The sequence below is a fragment of the Myodes glareolus genome, chromosome 24 (genome assembly GCF_982192425.1).
Source record: "Myodes glareolus chromosome 24, mMyoGla1.1, whole genome shotgun sequence".
Classification (NCBI taxonomy): Eukaryota; Metazoa; Chordata; class Mammalia; order Rodentia; family Cricetidae; genus Myodes; species Myodes glareolus.
This window is the reverse complement of record NC_142049.1, coordinates 42184271-42210523: the sequence shown is the minus strand read 5'-3', so window position 1 is coordinate 42210523 and position 26253 is coordinate 42184271. Positions and strand designations below refer to the sequence as shown.

At 48.2% G+C, this 26253-nt stretch overlaps 1 protein-coding gene across 6 annotated transcripts in view; it reads right to left on the bottom strand.

The window, feature by feature from the left end:
* The window catches only part of Nav2 (neuron navigator 2), a 356673-nt gene that overhangs the window by 219955 nt on the left and 110465 nt on the right, over nucleotides 1-26253 (bottom strand). For all 6 annotated transcript variants that reach the window (XR_015736368.1, XM_087901386.1, XM_087901385.1 and 3 more), the window contains exons 2-3: nucleotides 22837-22954; nucleotides 11715-11767 (exon numbers count right to left, since the gene is read on the bottom strand). Coding sequence is in view for 5 of the 6 variants with exons in the window: in XM_087901386.1 (XP_087757512.1) it covers nucleotides 11715-11767; nucleotides 22837-22954 (171 nt within the window). In the remaining variant the exon portion in view is untranslated. The remainder of the gene's footprint in view (nucleotides 1-11714; nucleotides 11768-22836; nucleotides 22955-26253) is intronic.

Genomic DNA, 26253 nt, shown 5'->3' with positions numbered 1-26253 from the left:
CACATTTCAAAGTCCATGCTAGCCTCCTACCCCTTCTTACCTCCTCCCCATCTTCTCCTCCTCAGAGGCATTCCTCTCCGCAGCTGTTCACTCTCCTCAGAATCCCGCTCTTCTTGCTATGTCCCCCCATTCTGCCTCTGTTCCTCTCACTGTGTGTTCTCTATTCTCCATTCCCCGCTGTTCTTCTTTCTCACAGATAGACCTGGCCATGTCCAGCCTGCTTCTTTCTCTCTTTGCTCTGGACTTTTCCATATGCCTCTGGCTCTTCTCTCATATTGACAATAAAAACGTTCCGGTTAACTATGGAGTGGTCATGTCATGAGTTTATACACCAGTCCAGACTACTTGGTACATTCTAGACATTTAAGAGAGACACTGTCTAAGAAAACAAGGCGGACTGAGCACTTCTTTGGCTCAACTTCCCAGTCCGTGTCTTTAGCAATGTGTCAAGGCAACTTGGGAAAGCTCCATCCATCCAGGACAAACCCATCCTGTTCCCTAAAAGGACACCTCCTGGAGAAAGGTAGCGTCCTTCTAAGAGATTCTTAAGTTCATTCCCAGAATTTTAACCCTTCAGAAGCAGAGGCAATTTAAATCCCTGGAAAAAAAATTTATAAGTGCTTGTGGTGGTTTGAATGAGAAATGTCCCCCATGGGCTCATTTGAATACTTGGTGCCCAGTTGGGGACCAGTTGGTGATGCTGTTGGGAAGGTTATGGAGCCTTTAGGAGATGGAGCCTTACTCTAAGAAATGTGTCACCGGGGGGTGGGCTTTGAGGTTTTATAGCTCAGCCCCACCTCCTATCCTCTCTCACTCTCTCTGCTTCCTGTGTGGGATGAAATGTGATCTCCCCGCTTTCTGGCTGCCAGGTGATCCTCCTGCCCCTGCTGCTATGACTTCCCCACTGCCCTGGAACTACGAGGCAAAGCAAAACCCTCCTTCTCTAAGCTGCTCTTGGTCAGTGTATCTTATTACAGCAATAGAAAATAAACTCACAGGATCCTTCCCAAATCAAAACGCTTCTGGAACAAAAACCTTTCGGACTACAACGGGACCAGGAGCGGGGTTCCTTAAGTTCATTATACTTGCAAGGATGTAATTGTTGAGGGGAGTCAAAATGTATAGAAGAGGCTGGTACCAGAGGATATGAGGAGTCAGGAGTGTAGCTCAGTAGTAGAACACTGGCCTAACATGGATAAGACCCTGGGTTTGATCCTTAACAGTGCAGGGGGACTCTAGTAAGTGGAGATGGTGATAGTCACAAATCCGGTCACACCTGCCCAGAGGGAGTAGCTGCTGCCCAGTTAGAGCCAATTTTTCCCATAAAGTGCTAACTCACTGTTGCCTGATGGATCATTTTCCCACCAAAGCAGTAAATCAATTTTTAATCACTCTCATTTAGCTGAAAACATCCGTTAGGCATCTAACGTTAGGCATTTTTCCTTTTCTTAAGTCTTGCTGACCCTGCACTTGAGACTTGCAGTCCACCATCCTCCACCCCTGCTCCAGTGAGCACAGGGGCTCCTAGTTCCTGCGCGTACACACAGGCTCCGGATGCCTTCAATTGCAAGCAGGCATTCCACGCGAAGCTCTGCTACATGGAGATATAAAAAGAAAATTTTTAAAAAAAAAAAAAAAGATTTAAAAACCACACATACAAAAACCAGTCCTTTGATGCTAGGCGGAACATAAGAACCCCATGAGGGCATGTGCAGGGAGGTGGGCCCAAGCACGGGGCCCAGATGGCTTTTATACAAACCATGATCCAAACGCTTATAAATCATCACTGGGTTTCTCGTTCTGCTCAGAAAGGCCTGAGGCACGCTGCACAGCCCACCCCGCCCCCGCGCCAGTGTCCTGGCATACACCGAGGGCCTTCCTGAGCACCAGGTTAGCAGCCACCACACTCAACACCTCAGGACTGGCAGAGATGTGGGAGGAATAGCCCTCCTCAGATTTCCCTTGACCACTTACCAGGTTTTGGCTGCAAAACCGCTCATGTCTAGTAGGGAACACAGTGAGCTAAAGAGATGAAAACATTCTGTTTATATTACAAAGCTTTGTTATTGTCGTACAACCCGGGGGCCAGTGAGATGGCTCAGCAGGTAAAGCGACTGCTGCAAAGCCTGAAAACCCTGACCCGAGTTTGATCTCTAGAATCTATGCAGTGGAAGGAGAGAACTACATTCTGCAAGTTTGTCCGCTGACTCCATATATGCATCATGGTACAAGTGCATGCAAGCTTGTGCATACACACATACATACATACATACATACATACACACACACACAAAAAAACTGACAAACTTGGGGGAAGAAGAAAAATAAATAGCATGTAAAATGTAATAAGTCTCTTACAAAATTTGATTAAATGTCATGGGAATTATAAGACAGACATACATTAGGAGCCTGGAATATATCCATGGAGTAACTGAAGGGTCCTAGAGACCAAGCAACTAGGGCTGTGGGGAAGTCACTTCCGTGAGACCACAGCCACAGCCAGGTCCGAGACAGACCCCATCAGCTTAGAATGTGCCATGTTCTTAAAGACTGTCTCCCAGAAGAGCACTCGATTAGATCCTATGCTAACCTCAGCAGACGTTTGGATATACTGTCAACTTAAATCATTTGGAACACCCTGACAGCAAGACACTGTGCATGTGTGTGCCCAGCGGAAGCTTTTCTCTTGGCTCCAATACAATGTTGGGCAAGGGGGTTGCCAGCTTGGTGGCCTGAGCATCTCATGGGAGCTGGTAAAGCAGGTCAACTTTTCCACTCTTCCCAGACCCCCAAGGTAAAAAAGCTGCAGGTTTGGGTCCAGAACCTCCCACTTACCATGTTCCTCATACTCAATGAAGTTTGAGAATCCTTGCTTAAGAAGCTTAGTCAAACCAAAACAACCTGTTACTTTGGTGTCTTTTCAAACACCTTTTTAACTGTGATGTGAGCCAGGAATGCTGGCTCATGGCTACGATGCCAGGGTGGCTTGTGGGTTCCAGACCAGTCGGTTCCATGGTGAAAACCTGTCTTAAAAAATGAAATTAAGGGGGCTGGAGAGATGGCTCAGCGTTTAAGAGCATTGCCTGCTCTTCCAAAGGTCCTGAGTTCAATTCCCAGCAACTACATGGTGGCTCACAACCATCTGTAATGAAGCCTGGTGTCCTCTTCTGGCCTGCAGACAGAATACTGTATACATAATAAACAAATAAATAAATATTTTTAAAAAATGAAATTAAAAAAAATCTGGAGCTAAGTTAAGTGAAACTGTAAGAGAAGATGTGGAATGGGAGGATTTCTTGACCTACAACAACGTGGAAAAAACTTCAAGCATTTTAAAGTATTACAATCAGCAAAAAATCTGCGTCTGCCTCTGAGAAGTCCCCAAGTGGTCAGATCATTCAAAGTTTAGCTCTTCCATCAGAGAAACACGAGCTGAACACGTGTAACCTGGACAGCCCAACTCCAGGAGCAAGGCGACGAGATGGAAAACAGGCTACTTGCGAGACAGAGCTTTGGAGTTATTTAATAACACATAAAATATGATCGGTCTCTCATAAAAATGGCTTAAACATCATGTCAATTACAAGACAAACATGCGTGAGTTGCAGAGCATGACCCACCCGAGTTTACATTTGCAGAAGAACTGTATCCGTCAGCAACAGCTCTGCAAGCTCAGATGAAATGGCGCAGCCTTCCACGGCTGCTCAGAGTCTGAGGTACCTGTGATGCAGGGGCAGGAGTCGGGGGGGTTGGGGAGCAGAATGTGCCAGAAATGGACTACGACTGTTCTACAGGCCTCCTACCTGCAGCTCCTTCCTCCCCTTCCTCATGTATGCAAACAGGGGAGGCACCTACCAGAAAAGTCAGCCTGGCTAGCGGCCAAGAACCCCCAGGACTTCCCTTCTAATCTGGTTAGTCACTGTGCTTGAATCCTAGCGTGTTAGCTTCCTGATGCTCCTATCAGCGATCGACTGTCACAAGCTTAACAGCTTTCGACAACACATTACTTTACATGGGTCAGACGTCCCAAACTGGCCTCAGAGGGCTAAGCTCACAAACTCCGGTCACTTGTGCTGCAGGGCTGTGTCCATTTGAGCAGCCTCCACAGTAGGATGTTTTCCTAGCGCCCCCAAATTCCATGGCTCAAGGCCACTTCCTCTGTCTCCAAAGCCTATTATTTCCTGCCCCTTAGAGGATCCTGGTGCCTACCCCAGGTCTGCCCAGATAACTATCTCATGTTACAGTCCTTAGCCTGCAAAACAGCATGTGCACAGGTCATAGGGACCAGGATGTCATGTCGATGTGGGGTCCTTGCTCAGCCTTACTTCACAGGGTACCTATTTTTCTGAGCATGGAGAAACGCCTCGTTGCACAGATCAACACGGAGTGGGGAGGTGGCATGTCATGGGGATACCCATCTGATACACACTTGATATAAGCCCCTTACACCAGCCCCCTTCTCCCCTGACAGCCTGCCTCGGGCTTCCATTCTTGCCCAGCTCACACACCAAGCAGTCCTGACCATTACAGTCCATGCTTGTCTTTTTTTGCCCTGACTTTCCTTCCCACCGAATAATTTCCCTTCCTGAGCCTCTGCTTCTGCCTCATACACCTTGAGGTGTCCATCAGCGGAACTAAAGGGGACACCCTTTAGTAACTGGATCCCGGGGACTTTCTAGCTACTCTCGAGTGTGCAGAAGAAGAATGGAATAGCTAATAGTCTTTTTCAGCAAGCCTGGGCTCAGTTCCCAGCACCAAAGTCAGGAGGCTCACACCCTCCTGTAACTCCAATTCTAGGAGATTTGACACTTCTGGGCTCCTTGGGCACCTCTGCTTATTCATCCACAAATCCACACACAGACACATTCACACTTAAATAAAAACAAACCTTAGTAGGAAAAAAAAAACAAAACAGAGGTCTAAGGCAAGGAGACAGACATGGAGACTGCTACCACCTTTAAAATGTCATAGCACAAACCAACCACCAGCACGGTGGAATGGCCACTGATTGGAAAGCATGGATGCTGCCTGCTGCTGTTGGTCCTGGCTTCTTCCTATTTTGCTATAAACTCTTGAGTGGCCTCTGAGCTTTCCCTTGGTCCTTCATGGTTCTGTAACACGTGTGTGCCCTTAAGGCCATGTAAAAATAGACCCAGGAGCCTGGTGCAGAAGCAACTCAGCTGCCCAAGGATCTCAGACACTCCCAAGACATGCTGCTGGCTTGCTGGCAGCTGCCTGGAGGCCTCCTGGTCACTGTGCCTAGAAATCTGATCTGGTGGCAGATGTCCCTCTCCTGGCCCAGGAGGCTCTGGAGAGAATGAGGTTGAGAGACCTGGCGCCCAGAGGCATCTCAACTAGGGGCCACCTGCCCCTGGCAGCATATGAGTTCTCAGTGACAGGTCACCTCAGGCCTTTCCCAGAAACACCCAGAACCCTCCCTCCCTTCCTGGTAACTCCTAGCTAAGCCTGCTGGCCTGTCTCCAGGGTCCATACACATGAAGAACAAGGACTGGTCAGGAGGATAGCACCATTTTTTATTGTGCCCCTTCTCCACATCAGTGAAGATTCCAACTCTTCCTCCTCCTGGGTGAATAACCTGTTCCCCCAAATCTTTGGTTTCCATATGCAAATAAAGATTAAAAATCATTCCTCCACCTTAAAGTCATGCTGATCCCTAATGTTGCCAGACTGATGGAATTTAGAAGCACAAGAGAAACAAGGGCATCTCTGTGTGGGGGTGGGGGCTTCTACATTGGTTTAGGTGAGGTTGGAAGACTCAACTCAATATGGGAGGCATCACTGCATGAGCTGGGGTCCCAGACTGAAGAAAAAGGAGACAGTGAGTTGAGTACCAACATTCATCTTTCCTTGCTTCCTGAATTCAGGAACAGCATGACCCAGATGCCCCAAGCTCCCATCTCTATGCCTTCTCCAAAATGATGTATTGTGTCCTCAAACTTCGAGCCAGATAACGTCTCCTGCTTAGCTGCCTCTGTCAGACATCTATCATAGCAATGAGAAAAGTAACCCCACAATTGTGTTGAGATCTGTACACAACTAGGTGGGCTCCTAGCACGTGGTACCAGAGGTGTAAATCGATGCTTGCTCACTGAGGTTTTTTTTGTTGTTTTTTGGTTTTTTTTCTTTCTCACATGTTCCAGAGAAGAAAGTGAGAAGCTAAGTGGATTAATGGGGACACACTGTTAAGAAGGGACTGGGCCAGGAGTGATTAATAGAGAAGGTTGGACACTATGCTGAATGTGCATTTCTGGACGAACTTACCTACCTTGACTCATCATCCAAAGAGCTAACAGGATGAGTGATACCCATGCTTGGCACACACAGAACATCTTGTGGAAACTGCAAAGCAATGCTACCAAGCAGGTACTGTCCTGGTCCTGGTGATCAACAGAAACCGGTCCTCAGAGCTTAAATGGCATACCCTGGGACAGTGAGGGACCTCAAGATGCATGTGCATTGCAACTTTAGGGGTCAGAAGAAACAAGAAGCCCTAATCCAATCACAGAGGAAAGAGATGGGGGAGGACCAGAACTGGCACCTGTTACCTTGGCCCCGAGGCCTGGTGTCACCTTCCTCCTTCCTTGGCTCCATCACTGTGTATGTACAGGTACTGGCCTTGGAAAAGGTTGGCCAGGGTAGGCCAACCCTAAGCTGTCCACCCCTCTTGTAGCATCAGTTCTGCTTTTATCACTCATGAATGGGGGATCTACACAGAACACTGGTCAGGGTTCTTCCCATGATGCTTGGAGAAGCTTGCAAAATCCTCCCAGCCCCTCATCTGTACCTAAGTGCAGACTCTGTCTTGGCAACCCGGGTATTAGCATTTTCCAGAGGGCAGAGTCAGGAGCAGAGTCTAAGAAGGGGTAGAGATTTAGGTTAGCCTATGGTCTCTAGAGCCCCAAGAGGACAATGGGCCAACCTCTGGGTTCCATAATCGATATGCAAAATTCTGGGTCTCTACCACTTGAGAAGGAGAGACTTGGTCTTTGCCTCCAAAGTCTCAAGAGTTATACATCCTTAAAGACATGAACCACTAGAATCATCACCATGGAAACTGCCAAGGAGACAGGGAGATCACCTGGCAGCTGCAAGGAAGTGAACTAAGGATGTTTACCCAGCACTCTAACAGCCCATGGAGCAAACACTGTCTGCTTTAGTGTATTTTACCATTTTAATTATTATCAGCTATCAGGATATTCATGGTCCCATTAGTTCACACACACACAAAAAAAAACTTTATGAGTTGTGTGCTATTATCAATCTCATTTCAGAGGACAGGAAACTTGAGGCTTCAAAGATTAAATGATTAGTTTCAGGGCACAGAACATCAGGAAGGAGCTGAATCTGGCCTGGCTCGCACCCCAGGCAGTCCTTGGTCTAGGTATCCCAGGAGAAAGCCGGAGAAGCCACAGAGGGACCAGTGGGCAGTTGGAATGGTGGCCTGACTGGAGGGAAAGGCAAGCCTGAGTCTGCGGGAGAATTGTCTGTAATCTGTCAATCATGTTTTAAATAAATACTGATTGGCCAGGCAGGAGGCGTAGATGGGAAAACCAGACAGGAAGTGGAAATGATGCAAGGAGAGCAGGAGAATTCTGGGGAGGAGGAAGTTGATTCCTCCCACTCCTGCCCAGACTACCGAAGCAGCAGGATGTGACCTGCCCCACTGAAAAAGGTACTGAGCCACATGGCTAACATAGATAAGAATAATGGGTTAAGATAAGTCATAAGAACTAATAAGTAGCCTGACCTAATGGGCCAATCAGCTTTATAACTTACGGAGTCCTTTGTGTGATTTTCTTTTGGGGCTAAACAGCTGTGGGAACCGGGCAGGACAGAAACACAAACAAGCAGGCCCACTCATGTTACATGAGTCCCCTTTCTAAAAGGTCCATCTCCATGCCTCCCCCAAAGGAGGACAGAAAGCCACATTGCTTAAAATAATGATTAAAAGAGAAAACCACAGCCTGTCACTGACTAGTCGAAGGCTCCACAGGGAACAGAGCCCGGAGATCTCATGGGGACCGAGTTACAGGCGAGGAGAACCCAGTGGCTGCTCAGCACCCCTGGCTGAGCTCCAAGCAAAGTTTTTCCTTCCAAACTAACACTTAATTCTGCTGAACAAATCATCTGAAACCCAAAGAGATGCCCCCTTTGTTGCCATGGCAGCATCATACAGCCAAAACATTTTGGCCAGCTTTGACGCACACACAAGCTTACTTAAGGGTCAATGGGATATGTTTGGTGGGGGGAAGTGTATGGGGGGTTGGGGCAGGGAATGATGTTTCTGGAGAGCTATGTCCAAGGATTTGGCCCCAAAAGCTTCAAAGTCAGACTGAAATAAGCTAACAGACTCCATAAAAACAAGATGAGGTCAGGTTTGCTTTGGAAAAGTGAAGCCCTCACTTTATCAACGATGTCAAGAGCTGGGCACTGAGGGTCATGGATGCTGAAGGGTGAGCATCAGGCTGCATCCTGGGGACAGTACTGACTGATCTGGCACCTATGCTTCTACCTGTCAAGGGCAGTGCCACAGCAGCCACAGCCAACCAGGAATGGAAGGGCTTATATAACCAAACACCACCCAGACATATGCTGATGCTGACGGAAGAAGTCAATTACTCCTTCCTGCTGGGCTGACCTGTCATTCAGCTGAAGGTCTTGGGTCTTTTCCTTCAGAAAGCTTTACTCTGGGGCTGCCCCAGATGCAGCAATCTGGAGGTGGAAAGAGAAGCAGGCCTCCATGTCTGTGAGATCTGCCATACCTTGGTCTTTTCCAGGCCCCACCCGTCACCATGGGCATAACAGGGCAAGGGCAGGCACTGCAGAGCAGCCAGAAGGGCTGGCAACTACTGCAGCCTTCCCAGGTACCAGCCTTAGAAACGAATGCCCTGGGGTGGAATGGGCTATAGAGTCCTGGTGTTCTAATTGTTCTCTTGCCCATTCATCTGACTGTCTTGTGGGTTAAGACCACATCTGGCCGCTTGCTATTCTCCTGGCTTAGTTCAGGGCTTGGCACCAGGAGACATTCTGTGACTGTTGGCTGACAGACAGGCCAACAGGAGGCAATGCTATGTCCCTTTTGTCTACATGCCTCTGCCCCTGGAATTCCAGCCCATTTTCTAGTGTTCTCACTTCTCCATGCTTTAAAAGGAGAGTGGGACTCAAAGCAGGCTCTGAGTGTGGTTAGAGAGGAAGCTAGAGCTCCTGGCCAGCTAGTGGGAGAGCATTGGAAGGGAGGGAAAGTGGCCTCTCTTCCAGGTTCGTTCTTCCTGTGAAGCTCACTGACCAGCTGATGTGTTAGCCCCCTCGTGGAACAGTTGCTTTTCTTTAGTTCCTTTGCTAAAGGCTCCGGGTGGATATTCTTTTTCTAATATTTTGGCGAGAGCCGCTCACCCTCCCTCTAGAATAAGGTCTCATCTCATTATATGTATATATTGTCCTCTACCAAAACAATAGCAAAAGGTCATCACTGATCACCCTAAATAATATTGCCGGGCAGTGGTGGTGTCCACCTTTAATCCCAGCACTTGGGAGGCAGAGGCAAGCAGATCTCTGTGAGTTCGAAGCCGGCTTGGTCTACAGGGCAAGTTCCAGGACAGCCAGGGCAACACAGACAAATCTTGTCTCCAAAAACCAAAAACCAAAACAAGACCAAAAAACCGACCCACAAAATGATAATAATGATGACAATGATGATGATGATGATGATGATGGCTGACAGGGAGATTAGCTTTTCAGGAACCTAGAGATGGTGGCTGGCATACTCTCAAATTATGTTTGACAGGAGTACAGATATTTCAGCTGTGTGAACGTTTACACAGACACCATGCACCCACACATGCATGCATGCACGCACACACATAACGACTCAGTCAGTCAAAGCAACACCTCTCTTCCTAAGTGACCCGGTAGCCCTGTCTCATGCATTTGTCACTGTTTTATGTCACTGTAAAGGACAACATCCTTGTTGTACACATCACCATCCTCCTCATTCTCAACAGAGCAGAATGGCTACCACATCCATCCTTCATTTTCTGAGACTCATGTCATCTTTGCTAGACCCGTCTCTGCTAAGTTTGCTGTCAGATTTTTGTCTGCCTCCCCACTCCAGACTGTAACCAATTATCACAGGCAATTATAGAATTTTATACTGCTGGTTCTAAAAAAGAAAAAAAGCCACACTGCCCCCCCCTCCAAGTACTAACATAGCTAAGCTGAGGGGAAGCCACAGGATTGCCTGGCTGCTGTGATAGTGTTTATAACAAACACATTTGCAGATAAAAATAAATTTTCACAGAAGAGTCTGAGATGGAGATATTTTATAAGCTTGAAAAGTAGACTTTAATGACAAGCAGCATCTCCAATAAACGGTGCAGAAAATACATGTGTGCCAAATAAAATAAAAGGCTGCCTACCTTCAAATGTCAGCTCCACACACATGACAACGAGCTAGCATCAATGTGCCGTGATCTGTCATAGAAGGAAGGACTGCTTCTCTTTCATGAAGGTAGCCCTGTGTGTGTAAAATGCTTGCACTAAAATTAGGTCTTCTAGTGTCCAAAATTTTTCAATTATTAATACACTAGACAGCTGCAGGAGCACTAGTAAAAATAGCAGCCAAGGCTTCCCAAGAGCCGGGACAGTTCTCGGAGTTCTGTCTGGGGATTTTCCTACATAAGGAATGGCTGGTCTGTGGATCAAACAAAAAGAGACAAGGTCTTCTGGGGCTCGCCCAAGAGAAACTTGCTTCAGAATGTAAACTAGAAAGTGACACTCCAAGAAACACACACACACACACACACACACACACACACACACACACCTTTATAATAAAAATAGGCTTGGTGCATTTTAAAAAGTTGTCTAGAAAGGCTACCTTCTATTGAACTCTTCAGAACACAAGCACGTCAGAAAATTAAAGAGAGCTCGAGAAATGCCAGGCCCTCTGGAATCTCTGTGACACCTGTCAAGCAGTGGGGAGTCGGTTGGGGACGGAAGCTGACTTTACGCCCTTCTTTACATTTCTGGAAGCGAATCCGTGTCCAGGTTTTCAGACATTCTACCAGGCTCGGGCAAGGCGCATTCTCTGAGTGGAGCAATTCGTGTTCCCACATCACAGGACCCCATGCTTCCAACGAGTGACGGAGAGGAATTCAAAGACTTGGCAACACGAGGAAAGAACACGCTGGACTAACTAGTTTTTGCGTTTTTAAAGTGAGGCTGTCACTAGTCAAGGTCACTGAGCCACCGTTCACTTATCGCCAACCACCACAGTGCAGACTTCAGTCCCTCTCACTTTCACAGGTGACCAGACCACATGTCCCACACGGATCCGCCAGATCCCACCACCCCGTCTGCATCTCTGCACCCCACAGAGGCAGAGATGGCCACAGATCTTTGAGCCACGTCGTCTAAGTAGGCGTCTGTACCTATTACGTATGATTTGTTTTCAATATAAAAGACGTTTCATTTTTCCAGCCTGACAATCTATACAGGTGTCACAGCCATATTTTTACGAATGGCAACAGCGAATGCGTCAGAAGCCGAGAGCGCAGCTACTAGGGGGTGGCTGATGGTGAATTAGCACGACCCCTGGAGCGGAGCTTCTGGTGTGGATGTGTCTCAAGCTGCTCAGGCCTCTTAGAGTCACCGCTCGCGAGCCTTACACAAACACTACCGACGGATCCACTTACCATTTGCGATCTGTTCTTTGGACAGCCATTGATGTCTTCAATCTTGTCGTTCGCTGTAAAGGGAGACACGAGTTAGCCAAACAAACAAACAGCGGAGACACATCCGGGAATGACTGTCAGGACGCCTGAGTCTAAGCAAGTCCTAAGGCCCACACTAGGGTCTGCTCGATCAAGGCTGCGCGTGAAACGCGGAGCCGCGTCTAGCAAGCTTGGGGACTTACTCACTCATCAAGTTGCCATTCCCCAGGGACAGCTGGGGCCCGGTCATCCCCGCTCCAGTAGAGACAACTGCACCGACATGAGGGGACATTGTGGCAAGGCCTGACCTGGGAAACAGTTAGCTGGGATTGCTCAGCAGGCTACAAAGACACCACTTTAACTGTAGCCTCACCACAAGGACAGGATGGTTCTGAAGGGACTGGACCACTTCTGATTCTGCAGGCGGGGGACAGGAGCCAAATGAAAGCTGCTCAGAGCAGCTGGAACGAGAAGTCCCGGTGTTGCTTTGGCTGCCCTGACATCATGCCGTGGAGACCAAGGAGGAAATGGAGAGAGCGAGACCCCAGAGCACCTTGACCGAGACCACACAGCAAAGCAGGGTGGAAGGGAAAAGAGAAAGAAAGGGGGTGCATGGAGTAGAGACCAAGCACTAATTGAGGAAGGAAGATCCAGCTTCCTGCGGCGAGTACAATTTACCACACAGCAGTAGGAATTCCCAGGAAACACAACCAGGGTATCTGCAGAGAGAGGCCAGTGCGAGCAGCAGGAGAGAGCTACTGATGCAACTTGTTTGCATCAACTCGAGTTCCTCAGCCATGTTGCTCAACCTCTCGAGGTAATAATTCCTTCTCTATGTAGAGAAGATAATATCACCTGCTTCAAGAGGGGCAATGAAATGTGATGGCACGGTACTGGTGATACAGCACAGTGCCTGGCACACAGTAGGCACTTTGTGTATGATAGTAGGACACTGATGAACAGCACAGCACCTGGCACATAGTAGGCGCTTGGTATATGATGGCAGGGCACGGATGAACAGCACAGCACCTGACACATAGTAGGTGCTTTGTGTATCATTAGTTTCATTCTAGTCTTATCTTGATGACGCCATGTGGGGTAGGCTCAGACACTCGGCTAGAGTTTCACATTGAAATAAGCCCCCATTCTTGTGCCCTAAGCCCCCATGTCACTGGAGAACAACGTACACTGGGGTCTCTGCTCTTCAGCACTTAGTGCTGGCCTGACCCAATCTTACTGATCTCACATGGAACACCCCAATTTCTTGTCTCCCCAACCCCGACATTTGAGCCGGGCAGACATGCCAAGGCTACATCTCACATTGTCTCAGAGCTCAAAAATGCCTACAAATGGAATTCCTCCCCAAATTTCTCATCAGATTATTACGAATATAATAGCTATAACTTCCATAGCAAGGAAAGACTAAAAGCCATTTAAAAAGGATAATGGCATCAAAGGCCCCAAGACTTCAAAATTTGCCCCCCAGCAGCTCAGATTATGCTTAGGTTTCTTCTTGTGTTCTAGCTCAAGAGAGAATCCCAAAGACAGAAAGCAAGCTAGGGGCACGAGCCAGCCTAGTTAATGCAGATTTGCTTGATTCATGCATGCCAAAATGATTAGATGTGCAGGGTGGCGACCCACCAGGGGAATTTCAATCTTCAGAGATGAAGTCGAGAATTTTCAACTCTGCTTTAAGTTAGGACACAAGGGAGTTTTCGAAAGCCTTAGTCTTAAAGGAATATCAAGGAAAGAAGATCAACAGTGCCCAACGGGACTCAGTAGCAGAGGACTTGCCTAGCATGCACAAGGCACTGTTTCAATCACTAGTGGAGGGAAGGGAGAAAGGGAAGGAGCTGGTCAGTGAGTGGAATGGCATTTGCTCTTTAGTTCATGAGAAAATACAAGTATCCAGAACAGGTTGCTGCCATATGAACCCCGTAAGAAGAGAGATTCCCACCTGTCTTGTTTCCTACAACAATCTCAGGGCTCGGGGCAGTGCCTAGCATAGTAGTCATTCAGTAAATATTTGTCAAATGGAATGAAGATGTGAGTATTCGGAACATTTCAAGGAAGCAAGGCTTTGCTGCGGATCTGGAGGCAGCTGCCCCTTTGTTAGGAAATACAGATGGGCATACTGACGAGAGGTAAATAACCAAATACTCTCAACAGATGGCATTCCTTCACACACGGGAAATTAGGGCAAGCACAGAGGCTGACCACGGTCAGCTTTCCTATGTTAGAGTTCATGTGTGGCCCTGGTGGATCTGGTAGTCCACAGCATCTCCACTGGATGCTTTCAACACCCGAGTTGTAAACCACTGCCAGGTAAGTGTGCCTGATCCATGTCCATTTCACTGGGTTCTGATCAAGACCCACGTCACTAGCTCATCATAGAGCAGGATGGGTACCTGGGAGGCTAAAGAGTTGCTTGGGGGAGTGAGCGGTAAGGGTCCTGTTCAATAGAAATGAAAGAGTTTGTTCTAACGACTCCTCTAATTCTCACTGGCAGTCTGTCACATAAATGTACTCACCCCATCTGTGAATTCAAACATCACAGCTCCTGTGACCTAATACTGCCATTCACAACTGTGCAAATAAACCCACGGGGCGCAGCCTACTTATCGGCACTTGGAGAGTCCACACAAAGACGCAAGTCAGAAGGCTGAGCCAAACTCAAATTCTTCAAAGAGCCAGATTAAGTCTTGGGCCACCTAGTTTCTATTTTTATATAATTTAAATACTTCTTTCCTTAAATCCCCAAATATTTCCATGGTTGTCATAAATACTTACAGTGTTAGGAGCAACCATGGTTCTGTTGGCCCTTCAGAGACAAATGCATTAACTTAGGGCAGGGGGGTCTCTGGTTGGAGCCCCAAATCAGATACTCAAAGGAGCACACATTTGTGTGCAGAGTGCCCAGCCACGAGTAAACTGACATCTCTGAGAACTATGGTAATGAGCTACTCCAGCATGTTCAAGACATCCTTAACTCCACTAATGCGGTGAAGACAGCGGCACCAAAGCCTGAGCCTGCCGATACCCCTCAAAGCACACAGCACGTTTCACCAGCTTGTGAACTGACGTTCTGAACATCCCTGGCTACCGACAGCCCAGGCAACAGGGAAGGATGCAAATGGCTTACATAGAGCCACACAGCAGGTCACTGACAGCAGGGGGCCGTACACTGTCTGGACTTCTGGGGCAGGGGGAGCAGAGGAAGTCCTGCGTGGGTAAAGACCGGAGTAGACAGCCATGCCAAGGGCTCCGATGCCTCAGTTCCACAGAAGTGGCAAAGCCTTACCCAAGTGAGGCTCAAGATGGATGGCAAAGTTTTCCTCGGTGGTCCTGGTGTGAATGTTTGTGAAAGCCTGTGAGATCTTCCCGTTTCCAAGGCGCAGGTCCCCACTTGACTCCCCACTCTTTCCTCACGCATCTCTCCTCCTCCGCCTCCAGGTCTTTCTGGTGTCTCCCCAGAGTGACAGCAAAGTAAACAGATGGAGGGCGCCCACCTTTTCCATTGACTCACCCAGCTTTCCTGGCCACGGCCAGTGTCTGGGCATGGCAGGTAACGAACATGCAGCACATGACTCACAATGCTCATGTCAGCAAGACTCTGAGCACGGAGACCCGCCCCTCTGCGACCAAAAGCCAGGTCTTCAATGGCAGCACTTCCTACCACGGTACGGCAACCTGGGGAAGCGAGGGTCACAAACAACCTAGCATTCAGAGTCGGGTGTGGGTGTGGGTGCCTGGGATAGATGAAGACTGAAAAAACACAGGGAGAAAGTGTGAAGGTCCCTCTTGAAGTCATACATCTCATGGTACTTCAGAAATGAGCTGATTCTCAGGCTGAAGCTCAGCATGACCTGGGCTCTACCTGGGGATCTTGTGTGATGCTGCCTTGTTGACACTGCCCCCACCCTCAGCTTCTCCTCATTGGCTCCTCTGCCTTATCTATCTATCTATCTATCTATCTATCTATCTATCTATCTATCTATCTATCTATCTATCTATCTACCTACCTATCTATCTACCTATCTACCTATCTATCTACCTATCTATCTACCTACCTATCTACCTACCTACCTATCTATCTATCTATCTATCTATCTATCTACCTACCTACCTACCTACCTACCTATCTACTGTTTTTCGAGGCAGGGTCTTTATATAGCTCTGGTTGTCTTGGAACTTGCTCAGTAGACCAGGTTAGCCTTGAACTCAGATACCCACCTGCCTCTGCCCTGGGAATGTTGGGATTAAAGGCATGTGCCACCACTGCCTGGCACTCCTGCCTGCTTCTTGCCACCATCCTCCCCACCACCACCACCACAGCTAAGCTGAGGTTCATTTTCTCTCTCCTTAGCCTTGTTTTATCTACAGAGGAACACATTCTTAAAAATGAGTCTTACTTTACTATCCTTACTTTTGACACTCCTGCTATGCTGCCGAGGTGGTCTTGAACCTCTGGGCTCAGCCAGTGTCTACACCTTAGCCTAGCATGCAGCTGGCATGCCACAGGCGTCCTGATACACCTGGCTTGAATCATTTTAGAGTAAGCAACACAGGTCACATCTGGAGCCCCTTGTACTTCGGTATGGATTTCCAAAGAACATGGATATCATCTTCCATGGCATAATCACAGAACTGAGAAAGTTTAGCATTGATACAATGCCAGGACTCCAATTTTCTCAACTGAATAAAAACCGAGGGGACATTTTATCCCCCTCCAGGGCTGCAGGCAGAGACCACGCAGCCCACTTCATGGCCGCGCCTCCTTAGTCTCCTCCATCCTGACATCGTTTCCTCACTTTGTCTTGCAAGGCTTTGATGCTCTTGAGAAACACAGGCCAACACAGGCCAGTTTTGCTTTCATATTTATTTATTTTTTAACAGAATGTTCCACAGCTTGGGTTTGTCCATGATTTCTTATCATTAGTTTCACGTGCTCCATCCCAAACTGGAAGTAAGGTCTACCCTGTTCTTCCCAGGGTACCTTATCAGCAGCCAATAACTTCCATCGACCTCTCACCGGGGCTGCGATTCTGATCATGTGGCCGTGATATGGGATGACAAGCCCCTCCATAGCAACTAGGGTTCATCTTGCATGCATCCTTTCTTTGCTTGCACCATATAAGATAAAACCTAGGTGCTGTGGAAGAGAGAGAGGCTAGTCCTGCCCTCACCGAGACTTCTCCAGTTTCAGTCCACACTGAGGACTTCATGGGAGGAAGGGCACTTTATCAGTGGCAGCCTTCTCCTGTATAGTCCAGTTCCCTCTTCTCCACGGCTGGGTTTATAGTTAAGTTTCCTACTTCTTATCAGCACACAGTCTGTATTTCACTCCACTGTTATAATCCACTAGGACCACCAATTCATTCCAGCGCCCGGGTCTGACTGTTCTCTGCAGTCCTGGAGTACGGACTTGGTCCTTAAGAAACACTAAAGGAGAGATTCTGCTCAGTGAAAAGACCGCGGTGTGAATGCAGGCATCCCCGCCATCACCAAGTCCAGAGGCAGAAATGTCATTTCCAGTGTGATTGCATGTGGAAGTGGGGCTGATTTAGTTACGAGGGCAAACTCTTCAGGAATGGGATGAGAGAGACCCTTCCGAGACAGGCTCTGAAGAGCCTTGCCATCACCACCCCTTCTGCCATGCCAGGCTTGCAGGGAGGAAAACTCTTACCCTTAACCTTCTCAGTTTTTCCTGAACCTCACTAGGTGCTAGCCCCGTGAGCAGACAAAGATCCAGAGCAGACAAAGCCCACGACCACAGTAGGTGGAATGATGGCCGTCCTTCTCGTTGTGGCTGGGCAGCCAGGGAAAGAAGTATCAGAAAGAACTGGACTCTGCCAGGCAGTGTGGCACCCGTCTTTAATCCCAGCACCCAGGAGGCAGAAAGGCAGGTGGATCTCAGTGAATCTGAGGCTAGCCTGGTCTACAGAGTAAGTTCCAGGACAGCCAAGACTATTATTACACAGAGACACCCTGTCTCGACAAACAAAACAAAAATGACTCAAGAGCAGTCCAAGGGTAGCCGCTGAAGTCCAGCACAAGTGTGGCCAGAAAGAGTCTAATTGTGGAAAACTACTGTGTGGATATACACTTTCACGCATGAGTGTCACATGCAAATACCTCTATATTTTGTCATAATGAGCATATAAAGTGGGGAACACTGACTTCAGAATTCAAGAGGAGGAATGCTGGATATAGTCCGCACCGAGATCAGAAAGTGGTGTTCCCCCCCTATCAGGAGATCCACTGGATAGTGGTATGATTTACATATGAAATTTGCTAGCCTGTGATAACACACTTTTAATCCCAACACTGTGGAGGCAGAGGCAGGGAGATCTCCATGAGTTTCAGGCCAGCCTGGTCTACAGAGTGAGTTCCAGGACAACCGGTGCTACATAGTAAGACCCTGTCTCAAGAAACAAAACAAAATGAAACAAAAAATTTTCCCTGCAGGCTCCTGTGTCTGAACACTTGGTCCCCAGCTGGGACATTGTTGGGGAAGGCTATAGAATTCTCAGGAGGTGGAGCCTTCTGGAGAAAGTGGGTCACTGGGGGAGGAACTTGAGTTTTGTAGTCGCAAGACTGCTTCCTGTTATCCAGCGTGAGCAGCCATCCCCCTGTTGCTGCCACCACGTCTTGACATGGTGGACTGTATCCTTCTCTAACGGTAAGCCACAACCACCTGCTTCTCCTTCCAGTAGCCTCTGCCCAGTGTTCCATCACAACAACAAAGCCACAAAGCTCACACGCGTTCCGAGAGTTGCTAACACTGGAGGAGATGCGCTGCCTTCCCACTTCCCATCTTATGGACCTCTGGGCATGCGCAGAGCGCAGACATGAACCCAGGCATGGCGCAGTCTGGAAAACCACAGTGCGAAAGCACCTGACCTTCCTGGGGAAGCCCCCCAACCAGAACTGCCCTCTTCTGGAGCCTGAGGACCCCAAGGACTGCTGCTACATGGTGAGCATCCTTCAGCTGAGACTCTGAAATCCAAATCGCACACCAAAATCCAGAACTTTTCGAGCATCAACCTGACGCAGCACAGAGAAAGCTCCATACCATTAACCTTTCGTTGCACATACAAAATTATCTAGAAAACTAAACAAAGCTGTCTTCAAGGCATGTAAACAAAGCACCTATGAAACATAAGATGTCTTGCTTAGACTTAAAATATTCCCAACATATCACATATACATGGAAATACATCGAAGTCCAAAAATCTGAAATCCAAACACATGTAAACCCAAGCCTTGGGATAGGAGAAACTCTGTCGGTACTAACCTGAGCCTCCAGATCAGCAGTCTAGTTCAAATGAGCCATTCATCTAAACAGACTCAGGAAAGCATCTGGTGCTCCTGGGCACTGATAAAACCAATCACAGTGTTTGGGAAACTGACAGTACACATCCTACCATGAATCTCTTTTGAGGTGGTGGTAGGCATGACTAATCAACTCTGACACCCGACATCATCTTTCCTTTGCCTACTGTTCTAGACAGCTGCTACGGATTGCTATCCTGCAGCACATCAATTTCACATACTTCTTATTTGATCTGTAAGCTGCATTTCATGAAACATCCACAAAGAACAGAAAATGAGTGTGGCTGACCCACTTTCAAGTCAGAGAATCAGCTGCGAAGATGGCTCAGTCAGTGAATAGCTGATGTGCAGACATGAAAACCTGAGTTCAGATCCCCAGAACTGATGTAAAAAGTCAGACATAGTGGTACGTGTCTACAACCCCAGCACCAGAGAGGCAGATTCAGGTGGGTCCCCCAAAGCTCACTGGCCAGTCAGTCTAGCTGAATTAATGACCCTCCCTCAATTAAAAAAACAAAACAGAACAGAAGTGAGGGGTCAGGACAAATGCCTCTGTAGTTATGAATATAGAAGAATAGAAGACCAGAGTTTGGTTCCCAGCATCATCTAACTGGTTTACTACTGTTTTTAACTCCAGCACCCTCTTCTGGCCTCAGTGAGAATGCACGCACGTGTTAATACACAAAGGCATGTACACACACATATACATAAGTAAAACATGAATCTTCAAGGAGAGTAAATAAAGGTAGAGTGTGATTAAGTAAGGTACCCGACACCGACCTTTGGCCTCCATCCACGCACATGTGCATACACATGTGCGCTCACCCTATGCACACACTTACCCACCCAATGTTAACTAATATATACACCAAAACAACAAAGGGGGGGGGGGGAAACAGAGGCACCAGAAGCAGAGTGAGGTCCTGCAACTGTGAGGCATGGCCTAAGACAGAGAAAGAACCCCATCCGATAGTATCCTTTCTCCATTTTCTCCCTTGTTGATGGCTGAAACCTGAGAGGGCTCCCCACAGGATCACATGGCACCACCCCTAGATAAAGCTAAAGGAGGCCAGGTGCCAGTCACAAGCCTGCTGACCTCAAATCCCAGATCAGATACAGGTCACCACTTCAACAAAGATGCAGACAGGTAGTGCCAGAAGCCCACAATGATGTGAGCCCTGAAGACTCATCTCCATTCCTGAGGATGGCATGCGGTGTGCTGAGGTGCTCAATAAATGGTTATGGAACAGAAGTGAAAGCCGTGTCTGTACCAGATAAGAAGTCTCACACAAGCTCCTCAGCCTCACGGAGCCTCCACCTCCCTGTCAGTGGGAAATCTATTACCTACCTCCCAGGAGCAGAGGAATCTACATGAGAAAAGCGTCTTAAAGAATGTGAAGTGTGGGGGCTGTTGGCTCAGAGGTTAAGAGCATTGTTTGCTCTTCCAAAGGTTCTGAGTTCAATTCCCAGCAACCACAAGGTGGCTCACAACCATCTGTAATAGTGTCTGGTGCCCTCTTCTGGCCTGCAGGCATACACACAGACAGAATATTGTATACATAATAAATAAATAAATGGGAAAAAAAGAATGTGAAGTGTGCAGTAACGAAGTAAATGCAACAGTTTAGGTGTCCTCCCACAATGCGTGCAGGGGATCCATGCCTACTACCATCCTCTCCCTGAGTGTGGGCAGGACCTGTAACTCAACCTTATGGAAGAGTCCACCTACTGGGACAATTGCTCCAGAGACCCGCTTCCCTTATTTGCCAGGGAAGGATTGAGACTCCTGTGTGGCTAGAAGCTCGAAGCGCAGATGCTGGGAGGTTAGGGTGCTCTCCCGCTGCTGCAACTCGGCAAGAAGCCAGGACCCAGAATCCCACAGTCACAAGGAAATGAGTTCCATCAGTAATTCAAGTAGCGTGAAAGCAGGCCCTTTTCCAGGGAGTTCCCACATGAGGATGTGGCCCTGAACACTATGTGGCCACAGCCTGACCTAGGTGATGCACGGAAGCCGTGAGACAATAAAGATAAAAGGTTTGTGTGTGTGTGTGTGTGTGTTGTGTGTGTTGTGTGTGTGTCTGTGTGTTGTGTGTGTGTGGGGAGACGGGTTGTCTGTTTGTTTGATTTTTCAAGACAAGGTTTCTCTGCATAGTCCTGGTTGTCCTGGAACTCATTCTGTAGACCAAGCAGGCCTCATACTCAGAGATCCACCTGCCTCTGCCCCCAGGGCACTGGGATTAAAGGCATGCGCCACCACCACCTAAGGCAAGTTGTTAGAAATGGCTGCCTCTGTGACAACTGGTTAAAAACAGCAAGAAAAAAGTAGTCCGGTGCAGTGGCATTTCATTGGTATGTTTAATAAATAAAACTTGCCTGACAGTCAGAAAAGCAAAACAGCCACCCACTGGCTCTACCTCTGCCTCAGGCAGAAAATGGCAGTCCTGCCTCCAGGAATCTCAGAATGAGACTGAGACTGAGAGCTGTCTCCTCCCATTTTATAATCCTCTCTAGTGCTGGGATTAAGGGCCTGCACCACTACCACCTGGTTTCTACGGCAAACTAGCACGGCTGCTGGTATTAAAGGTGTGTGTCACCATCCTTGCCTGGTCTGTAAGGCTGGCCAGTATGCTGTTTACTCTTCTGATCTTCAGGCAAGTTTTATTTATTAAAATACAAAAGAAATGCCACTACAGTCCAGGGATCTGACAGAAAAGGGGGAGGCAATCTCACAAAGGAATGCCAAGGCGGAGGGGATCCTCTTTCTCTGCCAGTGGCAGTACCCACTTTTAGCCTAGGCCCACTGCCTGTGTTTCGACAGATCTCCCTGCAAAACGTCAGCACAGCTTCAACCCTGAAACCCACTGACTTCTCACGGCTGAAGGAAAAGCAGCGTTTTTACAACAGTCAGAGGAGCTGGGGCTCCGTACGTTCCCTGTACCTTCTTCCCTGGCACAAGTGGGCTGCCACAACTGATGGTGACATCAACCGATAATGCTCACTAACAGATCGCCACGGCTATGACTCTCAGGCAGGACTGCAGAAGATTCAAGGCAGTGCTGTGACCGCCATCTACCCACTGCTAATGACTGCCCCTCCCTGCTCTTTTGCCCTGGTATTAAAACCAGAGACCACCAACCATCTCTTGAGCTTTAGTCTTTGATATCTCAGCCCCAATTAGGATTGGCAGGATTACATAGCCCTGTATTTTCTTTTCCTTTTTGAAGTATGCCCAAAGTTTTCCAAAATGGAATTTATAACCTGAGGAAAGAGAGTCAGACAGGAGGCAAACACCAGGTACAGTGTCCCTTTTCAAAGCCCCAACTTGCCCCCTCTGTCCCTGGGCATTCTTTGCCTTGAGATGGTTAAGGTGATTCTGTGTGATTTTTCTTCTTTGGGGAGCATAGCCTGGCCTCAAACTTACAATGTAGCCAAGAATGGCCTTAAAAGTCTGATCCTGCCTCTAGGGGCTAGTTCGCTAAAGTGGTGTACTGACATGCACCGCCGTACTGGGCTTATGCGGTGCTAGGGATGGAACCAGGGGCTTGCACGCTAGTTGAGCATTCTACCAAGCAAACCATACCTCTAGCCCTGCTGAATTTTATCGGAAAGAACAAGCTGGGCTCCACACAATCAGAATCAAAAGCAAACAGAGAGAACGGTCAGCATGTGGGGCAGACATGTCGGGGGTTCCCATTTCCTCAGCCCACTGGACCTTTCTGGACTGTCTTGGCTGTAACCCACTAGCTGTCAGAAGGAAATATGAACTTACCTACAACCTGGATGATCTGAGCCAGGAGCACACCGTCAGTCACATCTTGCTGGAGGTCCTTGATGAGGCGTTTGTGGCCAGATTTGGCGAGGTAATGATTGGCCCAGTCGGTGTAGATCTACAAAAGAAGCACACAGGCAACTTCAGGAATCTGGGCAGAGCCCACTGCAGGGTCAGAGGCAACTGCTGGGACCCAGGCCTGGGTGCCACAGTCACTGCTCCCCTGGTACTGGCAGCTGGCGAACTCCGGAGCCGCCAGAGCCATTAACATTCAGGGCATTGTGCCGGCTAGGCATTCAGCTAGCTGCGACGGTCCTGGTCTATTGAGAAGGCTGTGTCAGGGCCTAGGGAAAAGCTAAAGAGAGCGTCAAAACATGCAGAGACCTGAATAGGCCAGGGGACAGGGAACTAACGGTTCGTCCCAGACAGCTTTGAGACACTGCAGCTCTGAACACAAGCGGGGCCTCTCCCACCCCTTCTCATCTTTTACACTTGATGGAGAAAACGTACGGGGAGGTTACCACCCAATGGGCCTCTTTGAACAGGCCATTTCAGGGCAAGGAGGGCTATTGAGCGAGCAGAGTTCTCAGGAGCCTGGCTCCCTTGTAAAGCAGCCAAGAAGGAAGGACAGAGTACTGCCACCACACACGTGTAAGCGGAGCTAACGGTGGCCTCGCCATCACTGAAGATTTAACCAGGCTAACTAAAAGCCAGCAACCATTTTTACTGTCGTGATTCTACAGACAGAACCCAGCCAATTCCATACCTGCTGTGGGACCTTCTCTTCCTGGAGAGATAGATGTCAAACCTTATAAAGGACCAGCTACAAAAGTATGAGTGTACCAGTGTCTAACTTGGAGAACCGGTGAAATTGCTCGGCTTGCTGACAGAACACTGGTGATCTCAAAGCAGCCATGACTCTGATAAGGCTCGTCTCTGCATGATGACAACTTCCGCACGGCTGCAAGGATGTCATCTCTCCTTCAATTAACTTTCTGCAGAGTATACACTTTAGCACCTCCCTTGGCCACAGAGCTAAGGCGATCACAGCAGAATTATATACAACTGGCCAGAAAGTAGATAGGAAGCAGTTGGAATCTCAGCAGAGGGTCCAAAGATCCTCTCTCCCCACTCCTATGGACAAACACCAGCAAGCACAGAGCCGATCTTGTGGGGCTCCCATGAGTAGTCACAGAAGGCTCTCAAGAGGACGATGGCTGGGATGCTCAGGGGAGCACTCTGCCACATCCTTAAATACATCAATGTGCACAGTGGCCCAGAAGGCAGAAGCAGGGTGACCCCATGGGAGAGCAGATCCCTTGGGGGAGGGGGGTTCAGAACACCTGCTCTTCTACGTCACAGACTCCTCAGAGCAAAAGGATATTTTCTTCGAAGAAGGGAAGCAAGGAAAACTCATCCAACACCAGGAAAGACTTCCAGACATTTTCCCAACGATTTAGAGAGCTACGTTTATTTCTGACCTTGTAAGAGAATGTGGGGTGGGGATGGACACGTAGGTTCTTGCAGGTCCCCCACCTTTCTCAGTGACATGAGTGACAGTTCAAAAGAAAGAACAACACTCTCCCAACTGGCAAAAGCATCAGGCTCACATCCAAACCTTCTCATGCCTACACCCTCCACCGGTGGGCCTGACCAAGTATAAAGCTTACAGAGTAGAATGTCAACTGACATTCCATCCTTGAACGGAGGAAGCCTCACTTTGTTGGGGGTGCTGTTCCTAAAGCTTCTGGGGGAGACTAGGGTACAGCCTTTGTGGACAGACAACATCTCGAGCTGTTCAACCCTGGGACACCCCAAGAAGCAACAAGACTGTACATTCTGGTTCAGAGGCGAAGGAAGCCACTTCTTCCTCTACCACTCACTAGACACTGCAGCTCCCATTAAAGAGCCCCACATGCAGACTGGAAGCTCACAGGAATTTGTTACTGAACAGCATGGGCACCAGCACCTACAGCCACATATGACTCTTCCCCAGACTGCTGAGTTACCCAAGACCAGAGAGAGAGAGAGAGAGCTGGTAAAGAAAGAGACCTTACACTGCATTTTCATTTTGTTTCGGGTTAGGTCTCATGTAGCTAAGACTGGACTAACACTATCTATGAACTTCCGACCGTCCTGCTCAGTGGTGAGAAGGCCAGTGAGCATCGCCATACATGCTGCTATACAGTCCTGGGGAGCAAACCCAGAGCTTCATACATGCTGGACAAGCACTCCACCAACTGAGCCACATACATTTCCAGGCTCATCCTCAATGCATGTAATTCGTATAATTTAATTCACTCAATTCAGAGAAAGCTAAGGGTCAAAATATCACAGTGGCCGTTAAACATGAGCAAACTGAAATTTCAGCAATTAACAGATGAAATTATTCTGAGGGAGAGACGAAGGAAAACATGGAAAGGAAAGACAGAGCGGGGCTCCAGTCCCAGATAGGAAGGCAGTTAGCTCTAAGGAAGAGATTCGGGTCTGTCTAACTCAGTGACTGCCCCACAAGTTAGTACAACAGCAGAGGACGCCTCAGCTTCCCAGGGTGGGCCGATGGCTGGAGAGCCGGAGAGCGCAGGGAGCCAGACCCATCTGAGGAGTTTTTTTTTATTGTGAGATGAGGCCAGTACTGTGCTTCCTGGCTGAGCACTGAATCAATCAATGCATTTGAAGGCAAGTTCTGTTCCTTTGTTTTTTTTTTTTAAATTTTTATGACTTATTTATCTTTATTTTATGTGCATAGGTATGAAGGTGTCAGATGCCCTGGAACTGGATTTTCAGACAGTTGTGAGCTGCCATGTGGGTGCTGGGAATTGAACCTGGATCCTCTGGAAGAGCAGTCAGTGCTCTTAACCGCTGAGCCATTTCTCCAGCCCCTGTTCCTTTGTTTTGAGATGGGAAGTCTCTCTACCTAGCCCTGGCTGTCCTGGAACTCACTTTGTAGACTAGGCTGGCTTGACTTCACAGAGATCAGCCTGTCTCTGCCTCTCAAGTGCTAGGATTAAAGGCATGTACCATGATACCAGCTGAAGACAAATTTTTATTCCCCAAATTGAAGCTTAACGAATCTCAGCCAAGACAATGCAGTGGCTGCTACACACAAGGCCTCCCCTAACCATGCTACATATACGAACTCACCCAATCCTCCATCATCTACATTCTGTGGTGTAGACGTAATTGTGGCAGACACCTGTCAGTGGAAAAACTGAAGTGTAGTAAGGTAAAGTCCTTTGTTCAAGATCATTCTAAGTGGCAGAGCCAGGAGAGGAGCCCGCACTGAGTTGTTCTAGCCTCCTCTACATTCTTCAGCATTGCTCCTCTGAATAAAGTCTCTGTCAGGTCATCATTCCCACAACACCTTATAGGCTCATTCCTCCACTTAGTTACACTGAAAGTATTCAAATTTAAAAA